This window comes from Castor canadensis, chromosome 14 (assembly GCF_047511655.1).
Source record: "Castor canadensis chromosome 14, mCasCan1.hap1v2, whole genome shotgun sequence".
NCBI lineage: Eukaryota > Metazoa > Chordata > Mammalia > Rodentia > Castoridae > Castor > Castor canadensis.
Genome location: NC_133399.1, coordinates 25,603,664 through 25,616,647, shown reverse-complemented (window position 1 = coordinate 25,616,647; position 12,984 = coordinate 25,603,664). Strand labels below are relative to the sequence as shown.

At 49.3% G+C, this 12,984-nt stretch overlaps 1 protein-coding gene across 2 annotated transcripts; it reads right to left on the bottom strand.

Annotated features, from left to right (window-relative positions):
• Positions 1-316: 316 nt before the first annotated feature.
• Acp5 (acid phosphatase 5, tartrate resistant) lies at positions 317-4,142 on the bottom strand. 2 transcript variants are annotated; one of them, XM_020186448.2, is made up of 7 exons: positions 4,014-4,107; positions 3,768-3,830; positions 2,739-2,831; positions 2,243-2,509; positions 1,911-2,038; positions 1,470-1,815; positions 317-875 (listed from the first exon to the last, which is right to left on the bottom strand). In XM_020186448.2, the coding sequence occupies exons 4-7, from the start codon at positions 2,507-2,509 to the stop codon at positions 633-635; spliced, it is 984 nt and encodes a 327-aa protein (XP_020042037.1). In that variant the 5' UTR covers positions 2,739-2,831; positions 3,768-3,830; positions 4,014-4,107; the 3' UTR covers positions 317-632. The 2 variants fall into 2 exon arrangements, with proteins under 2 accessions (XP_020042037.1, XP_073910131.1); XM_074054030.1 differs by lacking the exon at positions 3,768-3,830 and having other exon boundaries at positions 4,014-4,142.
• Between the last annotated feature and the right edge of the window lie 8,842 nt (positions 4,143-12,984).

The following is a 12,984-nucleotide window of genomic DNA, read 5'->3' as shown; positions in this document are numbered from 1 at the left end:
ACCTCAGTCCTCCAAATCTCAGCCTCACAAGTAGCTACGATTACAGATGTGAGCCACCAGCACCTGGCTTTTTGTTTTGTTTTTTGAGATGGGCTCTTGGTTTGTTGCCTAGGCTGGTCTTGAACTCTTGGGCTCAATCATTCCTCTTGCCTCAGCCTCCTGAGTAACTGGTACTACAAGGGTGTATCATTATATCTGGTTCTTGGTTTTTCCTTAAAAACCAAATACACGACTGAGCCCGTTAATTATAGATGAGCAGAGACACTGGGAATTCCAGACGCTGTTACCCTGACAACACACACAATCCAGACACAAGTGCAGCTTTACAACTATTCCTTTATTGAATGGCAGTGACAGAAAGATGCTTGATTCAGGAGAATCCCTGCCCCCCACCGTCCACTCTCCAAAACTCAGCCTGGCCTTGGGGTGTGAGTCCCCACTGGCTGGGACATGTGTTCATGTTCTTTCACATATGTGACCACCTGTGCCTTTCCTTCCCCCTCTGCTGGAACACTGGGGGCCCAAGAGAAAGCCTGTCTGTGGGAGGGGACCCCACAGGGCCCACCCACCACGCTTGCCGGTGGCTCCTGTCTTAGGCCCCACAGTGGGCAGAGCAGGACCTTCCTGGGTGTTCAGGGCCTGGTTCGCCTCGGGATGCTAGTTTTGAAGAGAGATTTGCCTGAAGCTTCGATGTATGTGACACTCATTTCTTTGGGGCTTATCTCCACGTAGGCAAAGCCACCTAGTGAGTCCTCAGACCCATAATGGAACCGCAGGTAGCCGTTGGGGACCTTGCGCTGGTGTCGCACTGAGGGGTCCATGAAGTTCCCTGCGCCGCTCAGCACGTAGCCCACACCATTCTCATCCTGAAGATACTGGGGAAAGAGGACAGGGTCGGTGAAGACCCCAGCCCTGTCTTGGGGCCCACCAGGGGCTCCATTAGCACCTGCAGGAGTGCTTTACTTCTGTTTTACAGGTACAGTAGCCCATAGTAAGCAACTAGCAACCCGTAGGTATTATTGTGGAGTTTTGTGGTTTTTTTTTTTTGCAGTACTGGGGTTTGAACTCAGGACTTCGTACTTCCAAACTACCTCTTGATCCACAACCCCAAACTCTTTATAGATATTTTTCAAATAGGGCCTCCAGTTTTTTTCCCCAGGGGCCCATCTGGACTGCAATCTTCCTACCTCCACCTCCTGGGTAGCTGGGATTATAGGCACACACCACCACACCCAGCCTTGTTATGGCTTTTAAGGGATTCCCCCCCCCTCCCCGATGCTGTGGTTAGAACTCAGAGCTTCATGCATGCTAGGCAAATGCTCTTACACCGAGTTATACCCCAAGTCCCAAGATTGGGGGTATTGACCTACAGGAGGCCTCCAAGCAGCAGGCAGACCTCAGCCATGTGCAAAATGTAGGCAGGTAAGGACCCCTTACCTGGTTCCCTGTCCTACCCACAAGGCCCTCACCTGCAAATTGTGATCATGGCCACACAGGTAGGCGGTGACTCCATATGTGGCCAGCAGTGGCCGCAAGTGCTTGACCAGGCAGCGGGTGGGCCCATGCTCAGCGATGGACCAGATAGGGTAGTGGCCGGCCACCAGTACATAGTCTTCCTTGGCCGCTGCCAGCTGTTTCTTAAGCCAGGACAGCTGACTGCGGGCCACATTCAGGTCTTGGGGCATCGTGGGCTGCTGGCTGACAAAGTCATCTGAGTTGCCACACAACACCACTGTGTCTAGCATGAAGATGGCCACAGACATGTTAGTCCGTGGGATCTTGAAATGCAGGCGGTAGAAGGGGCTTGGGAAATTCCTGTAGAGGACAGAGAGGTTGTGTGTGAATGCTGTGAGCAGAGAAGCACACGGGTTGGTGCAAGGGTCTTGTGGGAGCCAGCAGGGGAGTCTCACCAGCGCTTGGAGATCTTGGAGTAGGCAATCTGAGCTGAAATGTTGCCAAGGTGGTCATGGTTCCCAGCCAACACGTACCAGGGTACGTTGCGAAGGGAACGGTCTGAGAACACGTCCTCAAAGGTCTCCTGTAGCAGACAGACAGTCCTCTGGGGTCAACAGCTATCCTGATGATCCCAAAAAACCAGGGGCTAGGTACGAGGGAGTCAGCGAATACTCCAGGTCCCTGCAGGTAACCCTGTCCACTTCTCTGCCCTGCCCAGAGGAGGATCACTGGATCTGGTGGCTTCTCCCCACTGCCACACCCCCCTGACTCTGCAGAGTATACACACCTGGAATCTCTTGTCATTTGCATCACGCACACCAGTAAAGTAAAAGTTGTCCCCTAGGGACATGATGAAGTCGGCGCCCAGCGTCTGCACGGTCCTGGCGATCTCCTTAGCATTGGCCATTTCCCGGGCTGTGTGGAACGGGGCATTGGGGACCCCTCCCCAGTCACCCACAGCCACAAAGCGTAGGGTAGGGGTGGGTGCGGAACAGTCAGCCAGGGACAGCAACAGTGATGCTTGTAGGACCAGCAGTGTGGTCCACGTGTCCATCTGGGAGGGAAGAGACAATTTCCAGCCTTTGAGATCTCTACCGCCCTGCTCTGAGAAAACACGGGACAGCACCCTGCAGGGCTGGCCTGGCAGGTGCCCCTCTGTGTCCCAGTTTCCAGGACATTGTGGTAAGAAATGGCCCTGCTGGAAAGGCTATATGAAAGTGGCCAGGAAGTGTGGCCCTGCAGGCACCTTCCACCCTCCCTTGTCCCCTGTCCCCATCACTCACCCTGTGGGATGCACAAGCTGGTCCTTGAGGGGCTGCAAGCGGCAGGTGGGCTCCACTCTGGGACAGAACTGGCAGTCACTGTGCCTTTATTCCCTGGGGCAGAAGGCGATGATTGGAGAAGATGATGCAGTTTCTCCGAGGACCGTCCCAGCAGCCTTCCCGCTGGGTCATGTGAGCCCAGGACTTCCCCAGAACTGGACACGGGATTTGGGGGTGGGAGGGCTGGGCTGGCGTGGGAAACAGTGCTGCCTGTACTGCTTCTGAGGTGGCCTGTGAGGACATGTGTGCTATAGGCAGAGATTGTGTGTATCTGTGTACCTGAGGGTGTCTGTAGACCAGTGTGTGTAGGTAGCCAGTGTGTGTGTCTCTGTACCTGAGTGTGTGTGTGTGTGTCTCTGTACCTGAGTGTGTGTGTGTGTGTGTGTATGCACGCGTGCATGTATGCGGATGTGTGCAGCTGTGGCTGTGTGTGGGCTTGCGTGCATCTTGCCATCTGTGTTCAACACAGACACGCCTGCCTGCTGGGGTCTGGGTGTCACTGTTTCCTGTGTGCAGCTGGGCAAGCCTGACTGGGTCCCTCTGTTCCATGCCTGGGAGTTCTGGGTCTGTGGAGACATGTCTGCTGAACATGCACATCCTGTGTGGCCTGTCTGTGACATGTGCGTGTTTTGTATTTGAAAAGTGTAGCGTCTCTAAAGGGAGTTGTGAGTCTTTGGCACACTGAGGGTGTGTCCCAGGCCTCCCCCACCACACACCACGCTCACAGCACTGACTCCCTTTTCCAGGAAGTTCTGCCCACACCCTCCCCTCCCCTCCCCTCACAGCCCCATTCCAGCAGGAGGAACCCCCAGCAAGAGGTCTCTGGGGACCCGCCATGTGACAGCAGCCTTTGACCCTCGAACTGGCTGCAGCCCTGGGTGGACCAAGAAGAGCAGGGCTCAGTAGTGTGACTGGCTGTGGCCTGCTCCTCCCCTCCCTGCCTCCCTCCTCTGCTTGGGACACCGCCCAGGCATTTCCCCCAACACTCACAAACAGTTGCTCCAGTCCCTGCCAGCGCTGATTCGGACCCCTCATTCAACGCCAAGGACACAGCTTTAGAGAGGGCCAGTCAGTAACTCCCCTGGGTCACCCGGAGGGCTTGTGGTTGGGTTGGTTTCCCCCCCAATCTCGCAGCCAGGACAAACAGGAAGGAAGTGTGTGACACTGGCAGGTGGAGACCCCTCCTGCTGGGGGGGGGGTGGGGGCGAGGGGGAAACCGGCCCGGGCGGATCTCACCTGCCCTCGGGGTCCAAGGTCAAGGCCAAGTACAGCCGCCCTGAGCGGAGCTGCAGATCTGCACGGCTCGCTCCTAGCTGCCCTGGTTTTAAGGAGGCGGCGAGTGGCCCGCCCTGCCTGCAGGCCCGGCCAGCCCAGGTGAGCCTTGCAGAGGGCGGGCGCCTCGCTTCCCCGCTCCTGTCTCCGTGCAGCCACCGCCTCTGGGGCGCAGGTTCCCGCCGGCCAAATGGGTTAAAGACCCCCCAGGAGGTGACCCCAGACTCATGCTCTAGGCTGGACTTGGACTGGGAGGGCGGCGCTGGGCCCGGATTTCCACCTCCCCTAGATGCCCGTAGGGAATAACAGACCACCCGCCTGCCACACTTGGGGCACCCAAAGTCTTGGTGGCAGCGTTGGCGGAGCCTCAGTCTTGGGCTGGGTCAAGGTCTAGTAAGGTGGTCTGTTATCTTCAACTTCAGTCTCCAAGTCTTTAAAATGGGTATAAAACTGGGTTTAGTGATGCACATTTGTAATTCCAGCAGGAGGATCGAGAGTTCAAGGCCAGCCTGGGATACATAGAGTTCTAGGTCAACCTAGGCTGCATGGGGAGAGACCCTGTCCCCCATTTTTTGGGGAGGGTGCTGTCCAAAGTAGATAGATAAGCTATAAAGGGCTGGGGCTGCCGCTCAGTGGTAGAGCACTTGCCTAGCTCCCTCCAGGCCCTGGGGTCATTCCCAGCATGACAAAAATTAAAAATTAAAATAGGGCTGGGAAGCTGAGCACTGGTAGCTCACATCTATAATCCTACCTACTCAGGAGGCAGAGATTAGGAGGATAGAGATTCAAAGCCAGCCCCAGGCAATTAGTTCAAGAGACCATATCTCTAAAATACCTAACACAAGTGATAGGAGCTCCTGCTAGCAAGCGTTTGAGGCCCTGAGTTCAAACCCCAGTACCACCAAAAGAAAAAGAAAAGGCTACAATGCATTTGAACTCCAAAGAATATAAATAACACACACCCTCTCTTCTTCATCCCCACCCAATCTTTACCACCCCTCCCCCTTTGCAGGGAATATAACTTTCCTCCAGGCCTCCCCTCCTACTTTTGAGTGTTATCTGGACTTAGTGACCCTCATCCAAAGAATAAGATATGGAAAGATGAAAAATAACTTTACAGTGGATACACCTGGCTGGCACCAGCCCACCCTACAGACTTGGCTCAGATGAATGCCATGAAATGTCAAGGTGGCTTACTTATATCATGAGGCAACCACCATAGAGATGGATGAGAAGGCTATATCCATCCTACAAATGAGCGTGATCTCCATGAGCAACCTTCTATGTATGATTGGGTTGGTTATAGTTTAAAGTTTGCCAAGAAAGTTTTCTGAGGTCAAAATTTAAGGTATTAATGTATGTTTGAAAATGGTTTTTGGTTTTATCAAAATGACTGTCGGGGATTTTTGGTGCTACAGGCTGATACAAAATTTTACCAAAACCAAACAAAAGTTCACCCTCCAGATTTCTGTTTAAAATTCCTAGCCTTTGTTCTGCCTAGCTCCTTGATTTGGGTTTTTGGTGGTGTTTTTTTTTTCTTTTTAATTTTTTATTCACTTGTAAAAACTTCCCTGCTCCAAACATAGTTGTTTATAAACAATAATTGAGACCTTTGTGTCCAAATGAGCCCTGAGGGAAAGAAATAGGAGAGACAATTCCCCCTTGTAGATAGGGTCTTCTGCCCCTTGTCAGTGCGAAGCGGCAACCCCCAAAAAGAAGTTTTTTGAATATTGTCTCTCAGGGGAAATTTGAGGCAGGCTAAAGTAGGGAAAATTCTGGGACTCAGAAAAATATTACATCTTAGATTACCCAAGCTTTGGCTCAAACACTGCCCTCACCTGGCCGGGAGCCACCCATGCCCTCCCCTCTCCTTGATTATTGGATGAAAATCACCTGGTTCTCCCCTTCCCATAGGTTATCGAAGGTTTTAAAAGCACCCAAAGACACATGCTCTCTCTTGGCTTCCACCTGGGCCTCACCATGCTTCCCTCTGTATTTCTCTTCCCTAACTTTTAATAAACTCCCCTTACACCCACGTGTCCCGCAATGGATTCTTTCTGGTGGGATACTAAGAATTTGGTAATCTTCTGATCACAGACTGCACCTGTGCCATTGACTGTACTAATGTCTGAGGGCCCGACCCTTCTGGGGTTTCTTCCAGGAACCCATGGCCACAGGCCACTGATAAGAAAAATACTAGATAAGTTCACATCGAAGGACAGACATCAAAACTCCAGACCATTGCCCGAGCTGTCTGCCACAGAGTGGGGGAGACCAAAGACACAGGACTGAATGAATGTGGAAACCTGGACCAGAAAAAGGACATTTGTGGAAAACTGGTAGGTCTAGCGGAAGCCTGGAGTTTTTGTTGTTGTTTGGATGGGACTGGGTTTTGAACTCAGGGCTTCATGTTTGCAAAGCAGGTGCTCTACTGCTTGAGCCATACCTCCAGTCCATTTTGCTCTGGTTATGTTGGAGTTGGGAGGGGGTAGTGTCTGGTAAATTATTTGCCTGGGCTGGCCTCTAACCAAGATCCTCCTGATCTCAGCCTCCCAAATAGCTAGAATTACAGGGATGAGCCCGTAGCCAGCTTCTGTGTTTTTTTAGATTATAAAAATATAAAGGCTCCTAGCATGGTGGTGTCCCAGGGCTTCAGAGGCTCAGGTGGAGGATTATGAGTTCAAGTCCAGTGTGGATTACAGTGGGACCCTGTCTCAAACAACCACAACAAAACAAAACATAACAACAACAACAAAAAAAAAACCCAAAGAAAAAAACATACAAGCCTGTGCAATGATTAAAATCAAGCAGATCTAGATCTGGGGACATAGCTCTACACTGGGGATATAGTCTGGTTCCATCCCTAGCTATCTGTCATATATAAATAAATAAAATAAGCAAGGTCTTTTCCAGGGCATGTGATAAAACCTGCAGGATTTTACCTATGTCCCCCTGGTCTTCTCCATGATCTGGATAAGCTCTTCCCTCTGCATTCACCTAGAACAGACTGGTTCTGCAGATTTTCTGTGGGGCTGGACCAGGGTTTGACTTGAAGTCCCCTTCCCCTCCCCGTCTCTATTTTCCCAGCACCAGCGCTAACCCCAGACATCAGTCTCATGCCTAGGTTCCTCCTTTGGTCAGTGCTGTCCTGGTCCCATGTTCTCCTCCCCTTTCCTTCCCTCCACCCATTTCCTTTTGTTCTCCTGGCTTCTCTGACTTGGTACCCTTCCAGGAATATCCCAGACACCCTCTGACCTCAGGACCTTGACACTTGCTATTCTGGCTGTCTGGAGGGCTCTTCTGACCTCAGTGGCTCCCTGACCCACTGTATCCATATTCCTTTAACTTACCCCCACCCCCATTTTTTGGGTGCTGGGAATGGAACCCAGGGCCTCACACGTGCTAAGCAATTAATTGTTCTACTACCAAGCCCCACTGCAGTGTCCCCACACTTGTGTTGCTGTAGTATTCTCCACAGCACTTATCACTGCCTGACAAGTGGTATGTCTCTCTCCCTACCCCTGGGAGCTCCTCTTAAGGACAAGAAGTCTCTCTGTCTTCTTTCCAGCTTTTTCTTTGGCATCTTGATTCAGGAGCCCACATTGGTGATTGCTCAGTAATTATTTGGAAAAGGACAAAATGAAAGGAGGTCTTTTCAGGACACCGTATTCTCTCCATCTTCCATCCAGCTTCCCCCAATCCTCCTGTCTTCATCTCTTGATTGGATTACACTAATTCCTTACAGCTTGATTCAGTTCTAGGCTTTTGTTATTATTGCTTTTTTTTTTTTTTTTGGCAGTACTGGGATTTGAATTTAGGCAGATGCTCTACCTCAGGCCATTTTTGTTTTTTTGGTTGTTGGGTTTGAACCTGGGCCTCGCTCATGCAAAGCACTTGCTTTCCCTTTACGCTACACCCAGCCCCTAAGTGTTGTGGTTGTTTTTTTTTCTTTTTTTGCAGAATGGGGTTTGAACTCAGGGCTACACCTTGAGCCACTCCACCAGCCCTTTTTTGTGATGGGTTGTTTTCGAGATAAAGTCTTGTGAACTATTTGCCAGGGCTGGCCTCAAACTGCAATCCTCCTGATCTCTGCCTCCTGAGTAGTTAGGATTACAGGTGTGAGACAGGTGCTTGACCAGTTTCTTTCTTTTGCCATGCCAGGTCCCTCCCCTCCCCTCTTCCCTCCTTCCTCCTTCCTCCTTTTCTTCCTTCACCCCCACCCCTTCCTCCCCGTCCTTCCCAGGCAAAGGTCCTGGCCAGGGAAGCTCCCGGGCTGCTAGACAGAGACCGGCAACGAGTGCCTATTGCGGACGCTTTGACCTGTCCGCCGCTGCCCCCGCGTGGCCACAGCCTGAACTGCAGGGGCGCCCGCTCATTTTTTCTAATGAACCGGTACAAGCTCCTTCCAGCCCCCTCCGCGCTAAGCCTGCGCAGAATCTGGGGAGTCCTATAATGTCTCCGGCCAGAGACCACCCCAGAGAAGCTTCCAGAGGCGGGATGTACGAGATGCGCCAGGTCTCAGATGCTCCTAGTGTAGTGTCGTGAAGAACTGGCTTCTGTGAGAATTGAAAACCATGTATCGAGGGGTGTCTTCCGCCAGCATCTCTAAGGACCAGTAGGAATATTTCAGGAAGATGCCGTCTTACAAGGCAAGGTCACAGCTGAACACCTGATGGCCAGAATAACCTCCCTTAACTGCACCTCAGCCAGCTACCATTTATATAGATATCTATATATAAATCTATATCTATCTATATCTATCTATCTATCTATCTATCTATAAAATATAGATATATATCTAAATGGTATATATATATATATATATAAATGGTATATATATATATATATAAATGGTATATATATTTACATATATATATTTATATATTATATTTATATATTTTTTTCTATTATTTTTTGGTGGGACTGAGTTTTGAACTCAGGGCTTCACACTTGCTTACAGGTGGTACACCCCAGTAATCCCAGCATTCGGGAGACTGAGGCAGGAGTATCACCAGTTCCAGCCCAGTCTGGGCTAATAGTGAGACCTTGTTTAAAAAAAGAAAAGTTAGGCTTAATTTCAGCTCTCTATTCCCTCCATGATAAGTCTCTGTTGACATGGGTTTCTTTCTTACTCTTCTCCCACACTCTGCTTAAGCTGCTATAATGAAATGTCAGAGTCTGGGTGCCTTAAACAACAGATATGTGTTTCTCAGTTTGCTGGAACTTTTTGCTGGTGACTGATCTCTGCCTCCTGAGTAGCTAGGATTACAGGTGTGAGCCACCGGCACCTGGCAACTCATTTCTGAGGGTGTATGTATGCACATGTATGTGTATGGGGGCGTTATTTGGCTCTGTGCAGGTTTTTTTTTTGTGGGACTGGAGTTTTGAACTCAGGGCTTTGTACTTGCAAAGCAGGTGCTCTAATGCTTGAACCACAACCATTTTACTCTGGTTATTTTGAAGATGGGGTCTCATGAACTATTTGCCCAGGCTGAACTCAAACCTGGATTCTCTTGATCTCAACCTCCCATGTAGTTAGGATTACAGGCGTGAGCCACCAGCTCCCGGCTTCTGTATGATTTATTTATTTATTTTTGGTACTTCCTTTGTGCATATTCAGATTTCCATGGGACATCATTTTCCTTTTGCCTCAGGCATTCCTTTGATATTTCTGGTAGAGCAAGTCTACTGATTATCAGTTCTTCCACTATGTCTGCATAAAGTATTCATTTTCCTGTCATTTGCAAACACGTTATTTGCTGAACCTAGGTCTCTTCCTTGATACATCTATTTTTTTAGTTCTTTTCTTTTTTGGGGCAGTACTGGGTTTTGAATCCAGGGCCTCAAGGTTGCTAGGCAGGCAGTCTACCATTTGAGTCACTCTGCCAGCCCAAAAGGAAATTCAACTTAAAAAAAAAAAGAAAGAGAGAAAGAAAGAGAGAGAGAAGAGAAAAGAGAAGAGAAGAAAAGAAAAAAGAAAAGAACCGCCCCCCCCCAAAACCCGACCCTGAACCGTTTCCAGAAAGGGAGACTGTTATCGCCCTCTTGTGGTGAGGACAACATTAACATCCACTCGTCCTTTGGGGTATGTGGATTTGCTGAGACATCCCCCCACCCACATTTACAACAGGAGATCACTTTAGAATATTCTGTGTGTGACATCAATGAACAGGTGGTGTGACAGGTCAGGAGAGAAGAGAAAAAAATAAAATGAATGTGGACCTCGCTCAAGATATCATAGAATAGTTTCAAAGGAATCACTTAAAGAAAGGGAGGTAGGTGGGCTCAACCTGGGGACAGGTAGACTGCTTACAGGGGAAAGGTGTTTTTTTTTTTTTTGTTTGGTGGAACTGGGGTTGGAACTCAGGGCTTCAAAGTTGCAAAGTATGTGCTCTACCACTTGAGCCATTGCTCTGGTTTATTTGGAGATGGGGACTCAGGAATTATTTGCCCAGGCTGGCCTTGAACCACAAGCCTCCTGATCTCAGCCTCCCAGGTGGGTAGGATTACAGGTGTGAGCCTCTGGCACCCAGGCAATGTTTAAGATTTAGGTACAGCAATGACTGGCAGGTCAATGGTGGCGGAACTGGATGCGTAAATCTTCAAGTACAGAGCACCTGGTGACAACTGTCAACTGTGAAATTCAGAGGGCCACTGAAGCAGACGAGAAAGAGGAGCATTCAGCTCTGATTAGATTTACACAAGAATTTGTTAATGTCAAAATAATAGTTTGTTGGCATCTTTGTTTTTTCAAAGGAACAATTATTTGCCTGTTTTCTTAATCCACATAAAATATTTTAAGATTTTCCTCTTTTATTTATTCATTCATTTGTGTGGTGGGACTGGGATTTGAACTCAGGGCTTTACACTTGCAAAGCAGGTGCTCTACTGCTTGAGATACACCTCCAGTCCATCCGATTTTATTACATAAGCACAAGACAGAAGCAGGGGCTCTGCTGGGTTTTATTCATCCAAGGAGACTGATGGTTTCTGTCTTATTTAACTCATGAATGTTGCTTTTAGCAAGTGAGTGACTTGGAGTTGGTGGGGGGCGTGGAGAGGCCTGAGGCTAGTGACTCCAAGCTGAGGCCCATCTTGAGCCTACAAAGGGAGGGCAATGAAGTCCCTTGGTGCTTCCTGGGCAGTTGGCCTCACTTGCATGTGGCCTCCAGCTGCTCAGAACAGCAATAGAAGTGAAACCAGTTTTGAATCCCAGGCCCAAACTCCTGGAATTCCACCTGCCAGGTCCAGCCACTTGCCTTTAGATGCCAAATAGAAAGACATGGTGAAGGTAGAGAAAGAAAATTTATTACATGACTCAGGACACACCATGGGAAGAGGCAAAGTAAGCATGCAGCTTATCTTCAGCCATCTTCGGGGTACAGACATGAGGTTAGCTTTTAATAGACAAAGAATTAGGAACAGGGGACAAAGCTATGTTTAGTTAAACAGTCCCAGTCACAGGTGTGGCCTGGTTGACCATTATCTCAGTCTGAGGGTTCCAAGAAGGGTTCCAGACAAGTTATTATTGCTGTCATCACTGGATGGGAACACTCTGGGCCATCAGATGACTGCTCCTGCTCCAGGGTGCAGCCTCATCATTATAGATAATTGTTCTCATTTGGAGGGGTGGTCTGTCCTGTGAGTCTCCACTGTTCCTAACAGGAAGTTTCAGTCCCTTGTTGAAAGATGTTATTGATCATTCCTGTCCTCCCTTGATTGCAAGATGGCTGCAGGAGAGAATGACTCAGAGCAAAGGACAATGGGTACAAAATGGAGGCAGGGCTGACAAGCTTCTCCTGTTCCAGTTGTGGGGTACAGGGGGCCCACTCCAGGGGTACTTGTCTTTGCTGGGTTTAGGCATAAGCTCACGAGACATGGCTAGTGCACCCACAGGTAGATTTATTAGCAAAAGAAAAGGCTGCAGCTAAAGTAGTGCAGCAGAGCCCGGAAACCGGTGGCTCCCTGCTCAGGTGAAGGCTGTGGCTTTTTATGGATGCTTTAACTCTGGGTTTAGGTTGAGGGTTAGGTGTGTTCTTTCCACTGGTTGTGGATTCGCACATGTGGGCTCTCTTCGATGAGCTGGTCTGTTTGCCCTTTATTTGGGGGGGACAAAACTTGAGAGCATCCTATCAGCCCTGGAGCAGATTTATGAGGCCATGTATCCCCTTAGGATGCAGGGCTCATAGTGCTCTCCATGGGGGATGGGACACTGACTCACTCATCTGTCCTTTAGGTTCCCAGACCCAACAAGTAAGGAGTCAGTGCTTTTTAGCAGAAGCAGTTTAAGCACCTCTTACAGAAGGAGTGGTGACAGCGAGAGGGCACAGATCCTGTGCTCCTGCTTCTCAGGACACGGTTCACAGTGTGCCTGGGACTTCCAGAATCAGTGTCCTATACAGTGGCATTGGAGCAGGAGGGCCACCCAGGCCAGGCCAGACTGGAACAGGAGGGATGGCCTGATGTTATGGTGGGGTCAGGAATTTGGGAGTAGGCTGCTGCCAGCATGGCCAAGGCTTTTTGACACTTTATCACAAATCTACTAAATGTCAGCTAGAAAAAACAAAAGCAGAGCAACAAAGGAATAAAATTATTAAATGTGTGATGAAGGACTGGAGGCGTGGCTCAAGTGGTAGAGCACCTGCTTTGTAAGTGTGAAGCCCTGAGTTCAAACCCCAGTTCCCCTCCCCCACTGAAAAAGAAAAAGCATGAGGAAACTGGAATTATATGGGAGTAATATTCTATAAAGGAACCAAAAAAGGGATAAAAGCAAAGATTTCAACTGGTTCAAATGAGTAGTGTGCTTCACCCATGGTTCAAAAGGAAAACACTCAGCAGAGGTTAAATATGATCCCAGTTTAAGAGTCAGACTGACTGCTCAGATGGAGCCCTGGTATGTCTCAGGCCCTTGGGCTCAGGAAGGAACACCTAAGGA